This window comes from Platichthys flesus, chromosome 21 (assembly GCF_949316205.1).
Source record: "Platichthys flesus chromosome 21, fPlaFle2.1, whole genome shotgun sequence".
Classification (NCBI taxonomy): Eukaryota; Metazoa; Chordata; class Actinopteri; order Pleuronectiformes; family Pleuronectidae; genus Platichthys; species Platichthys flesus.
In genome coordinates this window covers 6,067,552-6,083,072 of record NC_084965.1, presented here as the reverse complement: position 1 = coordinate 6,083,072, position 15,521 = coordinate 6,067,552, and the positions used below count along the sequence as shown (strand labels likewise).

At 42.3% G+C, this 15,521-nt stretch overlaps 1 protein-coding gene across 1 annotated transcript; it reads right to left on the bottom strand.

The window, feature by feature from the left end:
- Positions 1-107: 107 nt before the first annotated feature.
- rnf32 (ring finger protein 32) lies at positions 108-7,679 on the bottom strand (the record flags this gene model as incomplete). The annotated part of the gene is made up of 7 exons (XM_062380001.1): positions 108-513; positions 688-923; positions 2,039-2,206; positions 5,400-5,508; positions 5,713-5,870; positions 7,205-7,347; positions 7,427-7,679. Coding segments are annotated over 6 exons (1,062 nt in total), but the record flags the coding sequence as incomplete, so codon positions are not given.
- Positions 7,680-15,521: the final 7,842 nt, after the last annotated feature.

The window sequence follows — 15,521 nt, the reverse complement described above, 5'->3', positions numbered from 1 at the left end:
CCAGGACATTAGTGGTACTTGACAAATTACTATGAATTAATATTTATATTTTTACACCTTATTTACCACTTCATTGCTGAGCTGCTAAGAACAACAAAACATCTTGTGTTTTTGTGCAAGAGCCAAGACCTGATAAGCTTAGCTTAGCATAAAGACGAGAAGCTCTGACCAAAGGTTAAATAAATCAGCAGCCCTTAATCCCGCTAACAAATTAAATCTCACTTCTTTAATCCAAACACAAACGGTGCAAAAATTACAGCTTGTGGTTTCATAGGTGCGTGCAGTAGGTTTTGGCAAACAGGATGCTGGATGCTGGTTTCTCTCCCTGTGATAAGATGATTACAGGAAGTCACTGCACCAAAAAATTCAATCTCAGTACAACTGCCTCTCAGCTCCAGCTTCAGACATACAAAGAAGTCGTCCTGTTATTTTCTAGAGGGGCTGAATGTAGCAGGGCAAATGTCCGAGTCAGTGGCTCCAGAGACATTTTCTGGAACTTTTCCTGCCAGCCCCCTAATAAAATGTCAACAGGAAATCCACAATGACGGAGCAGGCAAGTTAACCACATAGCAGACCTCATACAAACATCTCAGGGGCAATGCTCTACTATTTTGAATACACATTACTTTACCCAACAAATATTAAAGTACAGGACAATCAAAAATGCCAGCTTGCATAAATGTGTACCTGCTTTAGATGAGTCTTTTGTGGTAGACAGATCTGCACAGGGGACATGAAGGTCTGCTGTTGGCTGTAAACGACTCAAAGGCCTCTAAACAAAGCTGATGGAAGACGTGGGAACAGGACAGGAGCACGGTTCGCCTGGGTGGCTGATGGTTGGAAGTAGCAGCTTGTGTCGGGAGGTTCAGTTTGCACAGTGCAGTCAGGCAGATGGGACAGTCCCACACATCCCTCTGGATAACCTGTAACAACAAACAACACATGTTAATTCACCTGTTAGTCATGCTATGGATAAAGGAAGATGCAGAATATGTAGCAGGTAAAAACCTTCAGTTCCTCCCATGGACTGAAAACAAAAATATACAGAGACTCCAGGTCTGGAAAGGGAACCCAATGTTAAAGTGCCTGAAACCTGTATTCTCTGCAATTACCAGCAGGGGACTAATCCACTGGTTTTAAAACATTTGCATAAGATGTTTAAAATCTCAATCACTAGTTTCAAGTCTTCTTCAATACAGCATGATGTTCATGTTGCAAATAATGGCCTCATTTAGAGTTACATAGATGATAAAGCAGGTGGCAGGTGTAGGTGGGCATGCAATGTCCTTGAGCTCTCATAGCCTCCATCCCCTCTCTTCCAAATATGGTTAATTCTGGTTTCAAACAACCAAGATGGCGCTGGACAAAATGCCAAACTACAGGCTTCAAAACAAAAGACCAATGGGCGGATATCCACCTGGACCAAATCTGTTGGAAACTACTTACAACATGTTTACCAGTGATCCTGATAAAAACTAAGCAAAACACACTCGGCTCCGCCAATGATCAACAGAACACAGCTACCTGGATTTAACATGTTTCATATCAAGCTCTTGCACCTGTGGAAAAGATGCAGGGTTTGTGTTCACTGTTTGATGCCCGGTGTCAAGGCCGGGCCACTCGTGCATTGTGTTGAACCTTCTCACACACCTCTCCGTCTCAATGGAAAATGCTACTGGCTGCTATGAAAGCCAACAATGGAGCCTTGTGGAAAAGCAAATCTTAACGTCCTTTCACTTCCTCCGCAGCCGTCCAGGCGATGAAAAGCATGTCGTGCATTATCCGACCAGCTCGAGGGTTTTGTGAACACAGAGGATTATTAGCCCGCTGCCATTCATTTGCTAAATTGAATGATCACCTCAGGAGAGAGGAGTACTTTATCTACTGCAGCTGTGATGCTGCGGTCCCCATGCAAGCGTTAACATGTCGAGGAAACACAAGGCTGGGTGAAGGAGAATCAGACTGGGATTCTTTTTTATTTCAAGGCCACATTCAAAGACGCGAATGGCTCCTGGTCATTCCGCAGAGTGTGTCTGACCTGGCTCTGAATTCGGTCCCAGTCGTTGTCCTGTGGTTCGGAGACGCTCTTTCTCTCCAGCTGCTGGAACACTCGTCTGCTTGATGACAGGGAGCGGTCGATATCACTCAGAAAAGCCTCCGTGTCCGTGTGACAGTATCGGACAAAGCTGTCATTCAACTCCTGCAACTAATTAGAAAAACCATTTTATTGGCACAAAGGAGGCATGTTTCATTCAGGGACACAATAGAGTTGTGTTTTCGGCAAAGGCTAATTGTGTGTGTGTGTGTTTGTGTGTGTGTGTGTATTGTAATGGCTGAGGCACGCTGACAGGGTGCAGTTGTTAAACAGCCAGATCAATACAGTTACGTCTCCCACTAACATGGAGAATTAATGGAAACCAATGAAAAAAATGGGAGGCTGTGCTGGGAAACATGCAAACACACACATCTGTGACAGTTTTCCTGTTTCATACATGGCCACATTAGCATTCTCTCTCGTCTGCCGTGCACACAGTGGTTGGAAGGAAAAACTAATGGATTACTAATCAATACAGAGTTATTGACTTTCTCTCCTGTGAAATAATGTGTGGAATTGCTGGATCTTGATCTCTGTCTCTCTACAGTCCATCTGATATAACCCGTCAAGTCTTCCATTCTCAATTGACCATTTTACAGATCTGTGTCTGTGTTCCCATAACTCATCTGTCTGCTCCCATTTACAACAGCTGTTGCTAGGCAACAATTAATGCCTTAATATGCATATTAACATTTAAAATCAAACTCAATTTCAATAGGCTATTTATATACTTCAACTTTCAACAGTACTGTGCAGCAGGGCCATAAAAATACATTTCTGCATGTAACACAAATGACAATAACAGGGAGGCTCGAACAACTGGGCTAATGACCCATATCTTCATGTTAATGATGTAAACCCTCTTGTTAATTCACATCTGCTCCAAATATCCATTGAGTTCTACCTTGCCTCTTTAGTCTTCAACACATTTTTCAAAGAAATCGGTTCAGTCATTTTTCGAGTGCTGACGCTGAAGGACAGCGATGATCACATGACCTGTACCATCTCCATGACAACTGAACAAACTAGACTGAGATGAACCGACCTCGTGGGTCATGTGATCAGACCTTGTCGGTCAAAGCTTTTCATTTGTTCAATAACTGCTTGAGATTACAGAAAAAATATTCATTGTTGAAGCAGGTCAACAGATTTATAATTTTCGGGATTAATCAATTGATCTAAAATGTGTAAATACTGCATAGTTTACTATCACTTTAACAACTGTATCACTATCAGCAAAATCATTTAGGGGCTGGCAATAAGGTAAATGTTGATTAAAACAGTTGCCGATAATTTTCTGTCAATCAACTATTTACTGGAAAACACACGCACATTCGCACACGCACACACACACACACACACACATAAACACACACTCACACACACACACACATAAACACACACTCACACACACAGCCCCTAGCCTGCCACAGTGACATGAGAATTGCTTTACAGCTCGGCTTTTATCACTAATTAAACAACTGTTAACTATTCGGATGGAGGGTTTTATGAGCCTGGCTGACTTTTCGACAGGCCGGGCAAACAGTACAGCCTCTGGTGAACTTTGCATTGCTCCACAGTATGGGGACAGGGGAGGACACAGAAGGGGAAGAGGAGGTGGAGCGCAGAGGCGTTATCTCACGGTAATCCATCTCGATGTCGGTAGTGAACCCCTTAATGTGTTGACGCAGGGTCGGACCTCCGAAGTGAGTAAAAATTGAAAGCTGGGCATCGGGATCAGCTGATAACATTTCAGAAACTGGAGTTTTTCTTCTTTTTTTTCCCCATCAGGCAACACCTGGTACAAAGATGCTTTATGGCCTCCTGCTATCATGAGGAAACCTGAAAGAAAAGGTTCCTCTGTCTAACACAGGTTCCAGCCCGGCGCTAACACGCCTGTTTGCATTACAGTCAGCTAAGCAAATAAGTCTTCCCCTTGAAAATCAAGTCAATCACACCTGTCAGCGCCGTGTTGCACAGCTCGCAGCTCTTGAAGATCATCCTCGGTGTGACAAAAGATATGAGACAATCTCGTGACCACCCACGACCACCGAAGCACAGTCTGAATGTAAAGTGTCTGACAGCGGCGGTGACTCCGTCCTGGGCATGTGAACCGGGACATGGCCTAATGCGTCAGAGCAGAGTTAATTGGTTCAGTAAAGGCTGTGTCTTTGTTTACGTGACATGTTGGGGCAGAGATTATAGGCGAGATGATGGAGAGTGACGGGGGGGGGGGGGGGGGGGGCATGCATAGGACACTCTGACCCTTGCAACACATTATAAGTGTGGTACTCATACATATGTCAGTTTGGTTTAAACAACTTCTTTGAGGCACGGGAGCACTCTGCGTGATTACAACACTCCACACAGAAATATAAATATACCTGCTTCTTTAAGAAACACTGGACATACAGAGCACGCTAGTATTTCAGATTAGAACCAATGAATGAATTTGTAGGAGAAACAAATCTGCGTCCTGCTGTGAGAAATGATCCGCGACATCTTTGGTCATCTCAGGCCTCAGCCGGAGGAGGTTCACTAGGTGGCAATGTTCCCTTTTCCTGGGAGCCGCCACGAAAGCAACACGCCTCACAGTCACATGACCCATCCACCGGCTGGTCTCGAGACCATCGGTCAGCCGCTCTGAAATATTCCCTTCATCGTGTCCAGTGGTTCTATGATTTATGGCTTTGAAATGGGACAAGAGAACAAAGCCTGAAGCCAGATACTGCGTCAGGTATCCAAGCAGCACGGCCGATTTCTCGTCTTCACCCTTTCCTGTCCGGCCAAGTCATACACACGCTACACACACACACACACACACACACACTGATCGATGAAGGAATACCAGACCCAAACATGCCCGGGAGACATTGTGCTTTTGTGTTGACCGTGGAATGTCCAGACTGTTTGACGAACACACAAAACTCTCTTCACATTAGTGGACAAACAGTGTATGATTCACAAAGCATCAAAGAGGCTGGAGAGGGTGACAGCAGGTGACTGTGTGTGTGTTAGCGGTGGGGTCAGCAAGTCCCTGAGACCAATTTCTCAACCCTGAAGATGTGATGTTCGTCAATACCTCTATTCGACTGACTACACGGTCAAAGAATGTCAGAAGGAACTGGGAAATAGATATTATATTATATTATATAGCATGACCCGCTCTCCCTGTGGCCTCAGCTATGACCTGAGGTGGCAGACACTAGGTATTGTGACCTTGTGTATGTCCAGTGTGGCCGAGGAAGCATATTAATCTACAACGTCCTGATGTGATCACTTCAGAGTTACAGTCCACACTCACCTTCGCCTCAAAGAATTTGCGTCGCAGCCGTTTGTCTTTTGGGCAGATTGTTTTCCTCGTATGCTTGTACCACTTTCGAGCGACGTAGCCTCGCCAGCAAGCTTGAATTCTGGACACGCACAAAATACAATCACAAAAGAAGAAACAAAAGAACATGTTTTTGTATCAGAGGATGACTTCAATTTAATTCAACTAGAGATATATAGAAACTACTTCTGCGATAGCGTGAAGGACAATTCTTAGTTTGCGTTTCTTTATGGAGACACATTAAAACCAATAACCCTAAATTTTGTATTTGGCTCAGTGCATTTACCTGGTAGCACTCCGGTGTCTGAAGAGCTGAGCTGCATCGTGTATCACGCGTGTTTCATACTGCCTCCTCCTGCACATCGGGCAGCGCTTCATCCCAGAGAACCTCTCAAAGGCCTTCAGACAAGCTCTGTGGAAAACATGAGAGCAAGACAGCAGCACCTGCAAAGGGACAGTTCTCCAAATGAATCAGTTTATGTGAATACACAAAATAATATCCCACACGCTGTAAATCAAGAAGCAGCATCTAAATTGATCCTGCGAGTTAAGGTTTCATGGGTTGACTGACTATATAGGTTACCGTGTCTCCCGAGGATGTGTATTGGTTTTACCTTTAAGTGCTTAGAAAGGCTCTCATACAGTATACGGCCTCTGTGTATGTGAGCTCTAAGCCACTTTAAATCAGTGTGTATTCATGCCAATATGTGAATGTGTGTATTTGATGTTAAGTGTTATTTGTCTAGGGGATAGAGGGAGTCAGCATGACCCCCAGTGGGGCGATTGGGACCTGGACTAAACTCTCCTTCTACCTGCAAGAGGGGCTCTTTTATCGTCTGAAAGGAGACCGCCACGGCTGTGGGGCTTTGCACACAAACCAGTTTACTCAGATCTCTCGAGGGCAGAGGGGAGGCATATTGATTTCCTATTGTTTTTTGGCCTGACCAACACACTCCATCACCGGTGAAAGGGCCCCCTGCAGTGTACAATTTCCAAGAGCTCCACAAGCCATTAGTCCAGAGAGAAATTTCACTTCTCACAACATTCTAATGGTACGAGCTACAGCCTAAGGTCCACAAAGAAATAGAATAGAAATCTAATAGAAAGCAGCGTTTACATCCTGATTTATTACATAGAAAATCAGGTTGATATTGAAATAACAAGATCCCAGTCCACACAAACTGGTTCAGAGCATCTGCTGTTGTAAGCATTATTTGTTCAATCCCTTTAACACTTGAAAGACTGTGGCACAGCGGCATTGTCACAATATGAAGGCTTCCATGAAAATGCCAAATCAACAAAGATTCCCTCTTGTCACTTTCCCTTGTTAGCAGCCTCTAATTAACTTTTTTTTTTCTCCCCCTGAGTCAAACTAATATTTACACACGCATCTATGGCAACTGTGCTTTGTGAGGCCGCCTATTCTAGTCCCGCATTCTTGAGGAGATTGGCATCTTAAAAGGGGATCGGAAAGGTGTAAAAGACTGAAAGACCCTCACAGTTACACACTGATTGCTACATCATCACGTCACACTTGAGTTCCAAGGCAGTATGGGTAAATTTGTACAGTTGTCTACACAGATTAGAACATACAGGAACTGCAGGTGGAAGGGAGGGGGTGGGGGCTTGTGTGTGTATTTGTGTGCTTCTGTGGAAACACAGGGTTTCCCTCGAGAACGGACACAGAACATTGAAAACAACCTTAAAGATATATATATATATATATATATAGAGGTGTCTCACAAAGTATTAAAAGTAGGAACTGTGTGGGTGAATACCTGAGGCTGCAGGCGGAACTCCTCCCTGCATATCGCACAGGGCTGAGCGGATTCCCCCTGGTGAACAGACCTCGCCTTGACCTGCATCCATTCGTCCTCCATCAGCCTCTCTGCTGGGGAAGCCACCAAACCCATCTTCTGAGCTAAAACATATACATATACACTGTTGAGACTTTCTTACATTAAAAACATTCCAAAGCCTAGATGTTATTTGTTGTCTACCTAATGATAAAGCTGGAGGAGCCGGATCCAGAACATATTCTCTCTCGTCTCGCCAGTCACCCGGCCTCTGCAAACCTTCCACTTGTCCTCTTGCATGTGGGTTTGTGGCGGCTTTTCTTCTGCATCTCAGCAAAGGGTCAGAAAGTGAGAAGTCTGACTGCAGCAGGCTCCTTGTGAGGTGGTCTTGAAAGGCAACGGAGGTGACCACCAGCTTGTTGCTTGCTTTAGACTTCAAGCCCTGTAAAAGCGGTTTTCAAAGAGGCTCAGTGAATGGAATTGAAAACAATTATTTTAATAGCCTGAATTTGTAGGAGTGGGTTACAGAGATAGCTTAGAGATGCAGTTGTTTGGAGGAATTTTTTCCCATTTCTCTTGAGTCAGAATCTGATCAATTCTTCATTCACCTTCACTGTACATAATTCATGTGCATTACTCACCTCAAAGACCTCTGATTACTTTAATCATCCTATATTTATCTACAATTTGACAGCCGTTCTCCTGTTCACTGTCCTTTTACAGTCATACAAACTACTCTTACTTTATAATTATACTTATTAAATCATATTATTATTATTATTATCATTAATTAATCATAGTAAACTGCATTGATTTGCACCGATGTCATAGTGGTTTTCTTTCATGTTTTTACCGGCTGTCTTGACATGCTATGTGCCTTAGAATATCCCTCTGGGGACAAATAAAGTTCTTTGGAATAAATGCGTTATAGGACTGACGTTTTTTTTTAATCTATTTGGAGGAGTAATGTCAAAAATAAATATTAGGTTATCTTGGGTTAATTGTTGGGATCAAACAGTAGGATCATGATGGAAACTAACCTTGTGGATCATGATGGAAACTAACCAAGTGAACTAAGATAGATGAAGTTTTTCCAGACTTTATAAACCCCCTAGTTTGGCCAAATAAAGAATAGTACCATTAAAAATCCACTAATGAAGTACACCGCTTGTTACTAGATACTTTTAAAAACCTACATAACTGCTCCTGATGTATCTTTAAAAACAGGAAGTGTATCTTAGGTTGTTTTCACCGTGAACTAAACACGCAGGGCTCATTATGCTACTAGCTCATTAAGCTAGCAGGTGCAGAACAACACCAAGGAGCATTTTAACGTCATTTCGGCGCCACGACGCAGGACACAGTCTAAACACTGAGGTCCAGACAGGAAGACACACAGCTGGTGTCTCTGCCTCAGTCTCTCGTTCGAGCGCGTTTTCATTGAAGAGTAAATGAGCGAAGAGAAGTGAGAAAGAAGCTAAAGTTCAAACCTTCCGCATCGCCATCCTATCAACGGACTGTTTGACTGGTTACCTGGTAACGTTGTCCCCGCCCCCTCGCACCGCACCGCACCGCACCGCATCTGATTGGCTCAGCGGGCACCTCTGGGTTAGCTGATTGGTTGCAAATGAATCAGTTGAGTTTGATTTCTTCGCGTGATATTTAGATAAATCAATCATATTTTAATTGAATCTAATTCAATCCAATTCAAATAACTGTATCGATTAAGAATCATGTTGAAGCTTAAATGTTATTTATTATTATTAATCTTATTTACAGGATCTTAAATGGTTGAATGTAAATAAGCTGTCCTACTTTTATTTTAATTTAATTTCGAGATTTATTGAGCTGGGATTTCACCTTTATGATTATACAACTAACTCACAAATACATAATTAAAATATAATCTTTACTAATATTAAATATTATAAAAATCACAAATCCTATATTTTAAAGTATTACCTTGAGAAATTCAATGTTATACTTGAGTATACTACTAAAATAAGAATTCTACTCTTTACAGTTCTTAAATTCTTGGTTATTTTGTCCATTAATAGATTCGATTATGTATAAAGCCATTAAAATAATATGATGTAAACTACCAACAGTTGCTTTCTCTTGAAAGTAAAAACCTCCAACATATCTTTAATATAATTGTTTATCAAATAATGTTACACATAATAATATAGGACTGATTGTGATTCAGTACAAGTCAATCATTGCATATACATTTTCTTGATTATACTTCTATTCCACTACTCCATTGTAGTTATAACACCACTTAATTTACAAAAAATGTCTATTACTCTCCTATCACCATGCACAGGTACATTTGCCCTTTGAAAAACTATATGTGATGTTTCAATCTTACTAATGATTATTTTATTGTCAGGGGGATGTCAGTGAAGAGCTGGAACCTGACCAAAGGAGGTTAGTCTGTGTGTCTCTGTGACTCATCGAGCTGTCGTCAGAGTAGCGCTGAACAAAGCTAAGCTGCTCATACCTGTGCTGTGAGCTAAGGGATCCCTCACAGGTCACCCTTACATGGAAAAACCATACACACAAACACACGCAGTCCAAACCGTCTCTCTTTTTGTGAGCGCGATGAAAAGTTCGCTTTATTTCTCACACCGGGCGCGGGGGGTGCAACTTTTAAAATGCTTTGCAGTCTTGATTGACTTTGATGTGTTCACTCAGAATCAGTGAAAACAGATGGCCGAAGAGAGGGCTAACGGTGAGGCCTGTCAATCCAGGGAGTCCTCTAAGAAAACAAAGTGAAGACCTGGCTATGGGAGAGGAGGAAACCCCTGAGCTTCTCAAGAGGCTGCTGCATTCTTGAGATTAGAGCAAGAAAAACGCAGACCACTGCTGTTAATGCCCCAGACAAAGGCGTGGAACAATTTATTAGTTAAGAATTCGAGCTCAGAGCTCAATCAAAGGCCTGTCGTCCACAATGCCAGACTTGGGGCTTTGGTTTGTTGTTTTAAGTAAATAATCATGCTTAAAAGATATGGCAAAGATGGGGCTCAAGTCCCCCATAAAGCCTGCATTCTTCCAACTGTCATCAGAATGGATTCCAGTGTGCGCTTTTATTTTCAACAGGGACACTGTTTGTCTTTTTCTCTATGAATACCATTTTAAAGAGCTTTTTATTTAACTTTCTTCCCCCTGGACCTCTTTACCTGATCTGAGGTATTTCTGAAAAGACAACTCACCTTGACGTGCAAAGAGATGATGACTTAAATGAAAGGTGCAACAAAAAAGAAAATGTGCAGAGGAACTGCCTCTTGAATAAAACTCAAGCGTTCTTCTGTACTCATGCACAACCTGCAATGACTCAACCCACGGTTAGTATCATGCAAAACAAACATGCCACTAATCAATACTTGTGTAAATAAAGCATCTAGAAGTGAGTAAAGGCACAACACTTCCATGAGACTGAGTCAGTTCATACTCTTAATGCAGGTCTTTGTCCCTACATCATACCCTGTGATGTATATTGCTTTGTTGTCAAATGAGTAATTGCCGTGAGATATAGATGAGAGAGGGCAGCCCTTAATGGTTAATTAACAATTATGTCAGCCAGCAAGATGACCAGGAGACCAATCACTTTGATAGGAGACAGTGGAGGGGGACAGAAATCCAATTATTTTATGACTTGACCCATAATGCTTCCCTAACATGACTCTAATCACTCCGCGGCGGACAGGCGTCCCCCATGGCGATCTGGGAGTGAACCAGTGGGGAGTGGAGGACAGCGGGTCTTTACTATTTGCTGTTATCTCCTGCGTCATTGCTGAGTAAGTAAGCTATAAAAGAACACAGCCATCATTACAGCCGTGTGGCTGCTCTGCAGAGAGATGGAGCTCCTAATGATTAGACATGTCCTTTGTAAATGAAATACAGATCACCCCAGGCTTTGGGTTTTACTTCATTTACTAAGTGCTACATTACCTCATACTTTGGACCTAACAATGGATTTCCCATAAATCTCCGGGTATTTGAAATGATGAAGGGGCTCACATATCATAAAATGTGCCAGCGCTTATTAGCACTTGAGAAGTTATTGATCGAGAATTTTGATTAATGTCCACTGGGGGCTACGGTGGCATTCACAGACCTGTGGAGGCCCCAGTGGGCGACTGGCTGGGAGTTCTCCCTTTCAATTACCTCCAGTTTGTGCTGACTGCCAGCCCGAGCGCTGGCAAGATGACAGCCACTGCAGCGTTGGTCCCGACGCCAGGAGTTAAACAAAGTCATCCCGGTATTTGCCGGCACATGCATCGGTCAGCACCAACGTGAAGGAAAATGGTTTGATTATTTCCGATTAATAACAATAATGTTGTCTGTTTGACCATAAAAAAGTTGTTTAGTTTTCAAAACGATGGATCCACCATTTAAGAGAATAGATAAAAGTCTGATTCCCTTTTCTACCATTTTTCCAGGTCAAATTTTATCTGTTGTACTTAGCTAGCGAATAAAGCTAACATTAGCTGAATGAGTTGGCTAAAAACATGTCTGCGGTGGACCTGATTATAGTTTATTCATTTGGCTCATTTTGAAATGATATCATGCAAAAAGACGTTAAAACTAAACATTAAAAGGAAAAGTGTCAATCACTTTGATGACTCAAATAAAACGCAGCCTACTGAAATTAACACACAGCACTGGTCTTGTATTACAGTGGTGCACAAGCTAATGAAAAATATGTCGCAGAAAAATTGGATTTCAAACTCATGTTTCATTCTAACATAAACCTATTTGGCTCGTAGCTTAAACGCAGTTTGGCCGTAGATCCGGAGCGTAAACTGCTAAAGTCAGTCTGACCACTGATCCAGTCAGTGCAGTGAGAAAGTAACACACTGTGGCGTCTTGTTGTTACTGGCTCATGATGAAACAACAATAAATGTTATTAACAAAAGATAAACGCCCTCGCTTGGGAACTAATGCTTGGTTAGGCTATTAAGCTAGTAAGCAGCCATGCTAAAGTTTGGGGTTATTGGGACACAAAGAATAGACCCCAAGACTAATGAGAGTGGCTCCATCACTCAGCCAATAATAAAATCCAACACAAAAAAGTCTCTTATATTTTTAAGATGTTTTTGAAGATGTTTACATTTTGTTTTTCTTCTAAATAAATAGAAAAATAAGATAGATTGGTTGATTGATTGACTGATGGCATGCAGACAACCTGTGATAGGGTGAAAACATTGATTCTCAATATATGAGAATTTCAGTTTGGGCTCCCGCGATGATCTCAGTGTAAGGCCACTGCGGCAGGAACCAATCATTTCTGCTGTGGTTGTGCAGCCATCTTTCTCTTTAATGGACAATAATTGTACAGAATCCGTCTCCATAGCTGGAAATAGAAAAGCATAATGGCCATAAAGTGTTCCCTGTGAAGCCATGAGCACCGAGAATCTTGGCGCCCCCCTGCTACCTTTCAACCTCACACGTTGACTCCATGCTGATTACATACAATACATATCCACTAGACTCAAATCAAAGCTTTTCAGTACACAATGCAGCCAATTGACCTTTGTAGGTGCAGTTATGTAATTTCCAAATCCGTTATTCCTCAAATGGGTAAAAACATTTTTTATTATATTTCTAAAATCAACACATTTAGAAGTATAGTCCTTAGACTTGACATACAGAGCTGTGTTTGACAGACTTACTCCATCAACCTCCTCAAAGACGAGCTACTGTAAACACAATTAACTTTTTTAATTTTTTTAAAGGGGCACCTGAATTAAATAAGCAGAGCTGCCGGAGATTTCCTTCCAAACTCTGCCATAAATCAGCCGCAGCAGCTTTTTCATCTGATTGAACGAGTGCACAGCCTGAAGTTTGCCTCTGCTGTAGGGAATGTGTTTGTGGTGAGTCTCATAAATGCCAAGTTCTTTGGGCAATAAGAATAAATATCACAACCACTCTCTAGAATTACCATATAATTGGGGACTTTCCGTGTCTGCACAGGACCCCGCTGTCTCCTCCCCCCCTACCATACATGTACTATAACGGATGAGTCCATATTAAGGTGATGACGGGGGAGCAACGGTGGGAAGAGCCATATTTAGCATGTCAACGCACACAATTTAAGACTGTAATCAAAAAAAGAAAAACAAGCAAACATCTTTAAAGGAACCATGTTGTATGTATTTCCACATTTTATGGTATTATGCTGCGGGATCATAATAAAGGATGTTTCCCAATCTATATGCTAATCCTACAGTAAGTGGAATCTGCGTATGTTGTGCGTTCACACTTCATAAGTGTGTAATCTCCTGAAACTATGAGGATTATTTTTGATGAGTCCATATATCTACATCTGGGACAGGTCCTCTTCCACAGAGTCGTTGCACTACCATGTTTTTACATCACCTTAAGGCCCCCGTAGATTATTCTCCACATTTAAAAGGGTGAGTCGATGTGAGGGGAATTGAATAACACACAACACATTTACACTTTCTCCCATCATCCTGAAATCAAGCCACAATTTTTCTAGATATGAACGTTAAGCAATCGTGAGTTGGTCTCAACTGTCAATCATGACGCTTCAGCTTGTTTTATAGCGTCATTCTTTCAGCATCAATCCTTATTTAGCTCTCTCCTTTCCATTGAGTAATGATTGTATAATGTGCCCAAAAGTATGATAGCAAAAAACATATGCTGATATACCATACACCACCATCAACCTCATTCAGTTATAAACCTTTTTTCACGTTGGACAACCCCAAACGAGCCAATCACTAAAAAGAAAAAACACCACGTCTCAGCCGTGTAGATGACGCATGTTCCTCCAGCATTCAGAGGGCAAGTCATTCACCATCACTGGCGTACTTCAAAGCGTGCTGAGGTTCTGCCAAACAAGCGCAGTCCCTGGGTTTCTTGTTGTAATTTTAGTGCGTGATGAAAGATGCAGCAGCAACACTTATTTACATGTTACTCAATGTGCCAAGGGTGCAGCCGCAGATGTTTTTGTTTCCACTATCTGTCTCGTCAGATCCATTCCCCCCCCGATCATCTGGTGAATGTTTGCTTATGACTCTCGGCTTTAATGGCACCGAGTCTGAAAAAACAATACACTAATAACACAAACCTCTGTAGCTGAAACAACCGACCGTCTACTCACTTATTTTCGAGGTTTCCTTCCAGTAATGAGAAGTAAACAGGACACTTAAGAGTAAATGTGAGGTTTTTTCCTGTGGTACAGAATGAATTTGTAATTTGTAAACTTGAAGTTTTATTGTTACCACTTAATTGCATTTCCCATGGTGCATTCTGCAGAGCACAGAAAGACTTAAAGGGATAGTACCCAAACTGGAGGAGGATGGGAAAGGGTAGGGACATTTATAGAAAAGGGAAAAAAAAAATCCAAATCTGTGTAATATAGGTAGAAGGTGTGGTAGATAATGTATATTTAAATCCACTTCTAAGCCAAATTCAAGTTTTCTCTAACGGACAGCTAGAGTTATTGCACATGAACGTGATTTATGTCAGAGAAAAACCGACTCTAATTGACGTCAGCTCCTCCGGGCGGGACCGATTCTGGATATCTCCCCTGACCCGTGCCCGTCATGTTAAGTGCAATGCCGGGTAACATTTCTGCATGAGTTGCATCGATTCACTCACATTTGAGGGGACACAAGTGACAGACTGCTGGCTGTCTGCCCGCTCGGGCGTTGCTGCCAAAGCAAACAGGTGAACTTCCCATCTCTTCACACCTCTGCCTGCTCCTGACAGAGAATCAAGCAGAAGCTCTTCAGTCAGTGCGGACGACAGCTTGGCCTACTTACAGGTAGCCAAGGTTTTGACTGCTTGTACTGCTTTTATCAAAACACACATTCGATTTTCTTTGGAATATTACGTCAAATTGTTTGCTAGTTTTTTTTTTCTCTCAAGTCAAATCTTGCAGGTTCACTCGTTGGGATCTGAAGGATCGGTTCTGCCTTGTTTACATTCCTACATGATGTCCCACTCGACTCTTTCATTTGACACCACAAATCAGCTTTAGGAGAGATGAAGTGGGAAGGCGCTCATGAAATTCAAACATCTCTCTGACGTATTTTCCAAATCGCTTGACCTTTGGACCGGGCCATCAGTCCTGACGTGACGGCTCCATGTTTATTTTTGCCCCTTACATTTGTCACACACTTGTGCTGAAAAACAGGCCGACACAGCTGCCTGCTGGGAAACCAAGATGTCATTCAAGCAGCCCGATACCTGGCCATCACAACCTGACAACCTTTGAACTGTCACTCCTCCGAGCAGCTGAGGCTGAACAAGACGTGTCAGG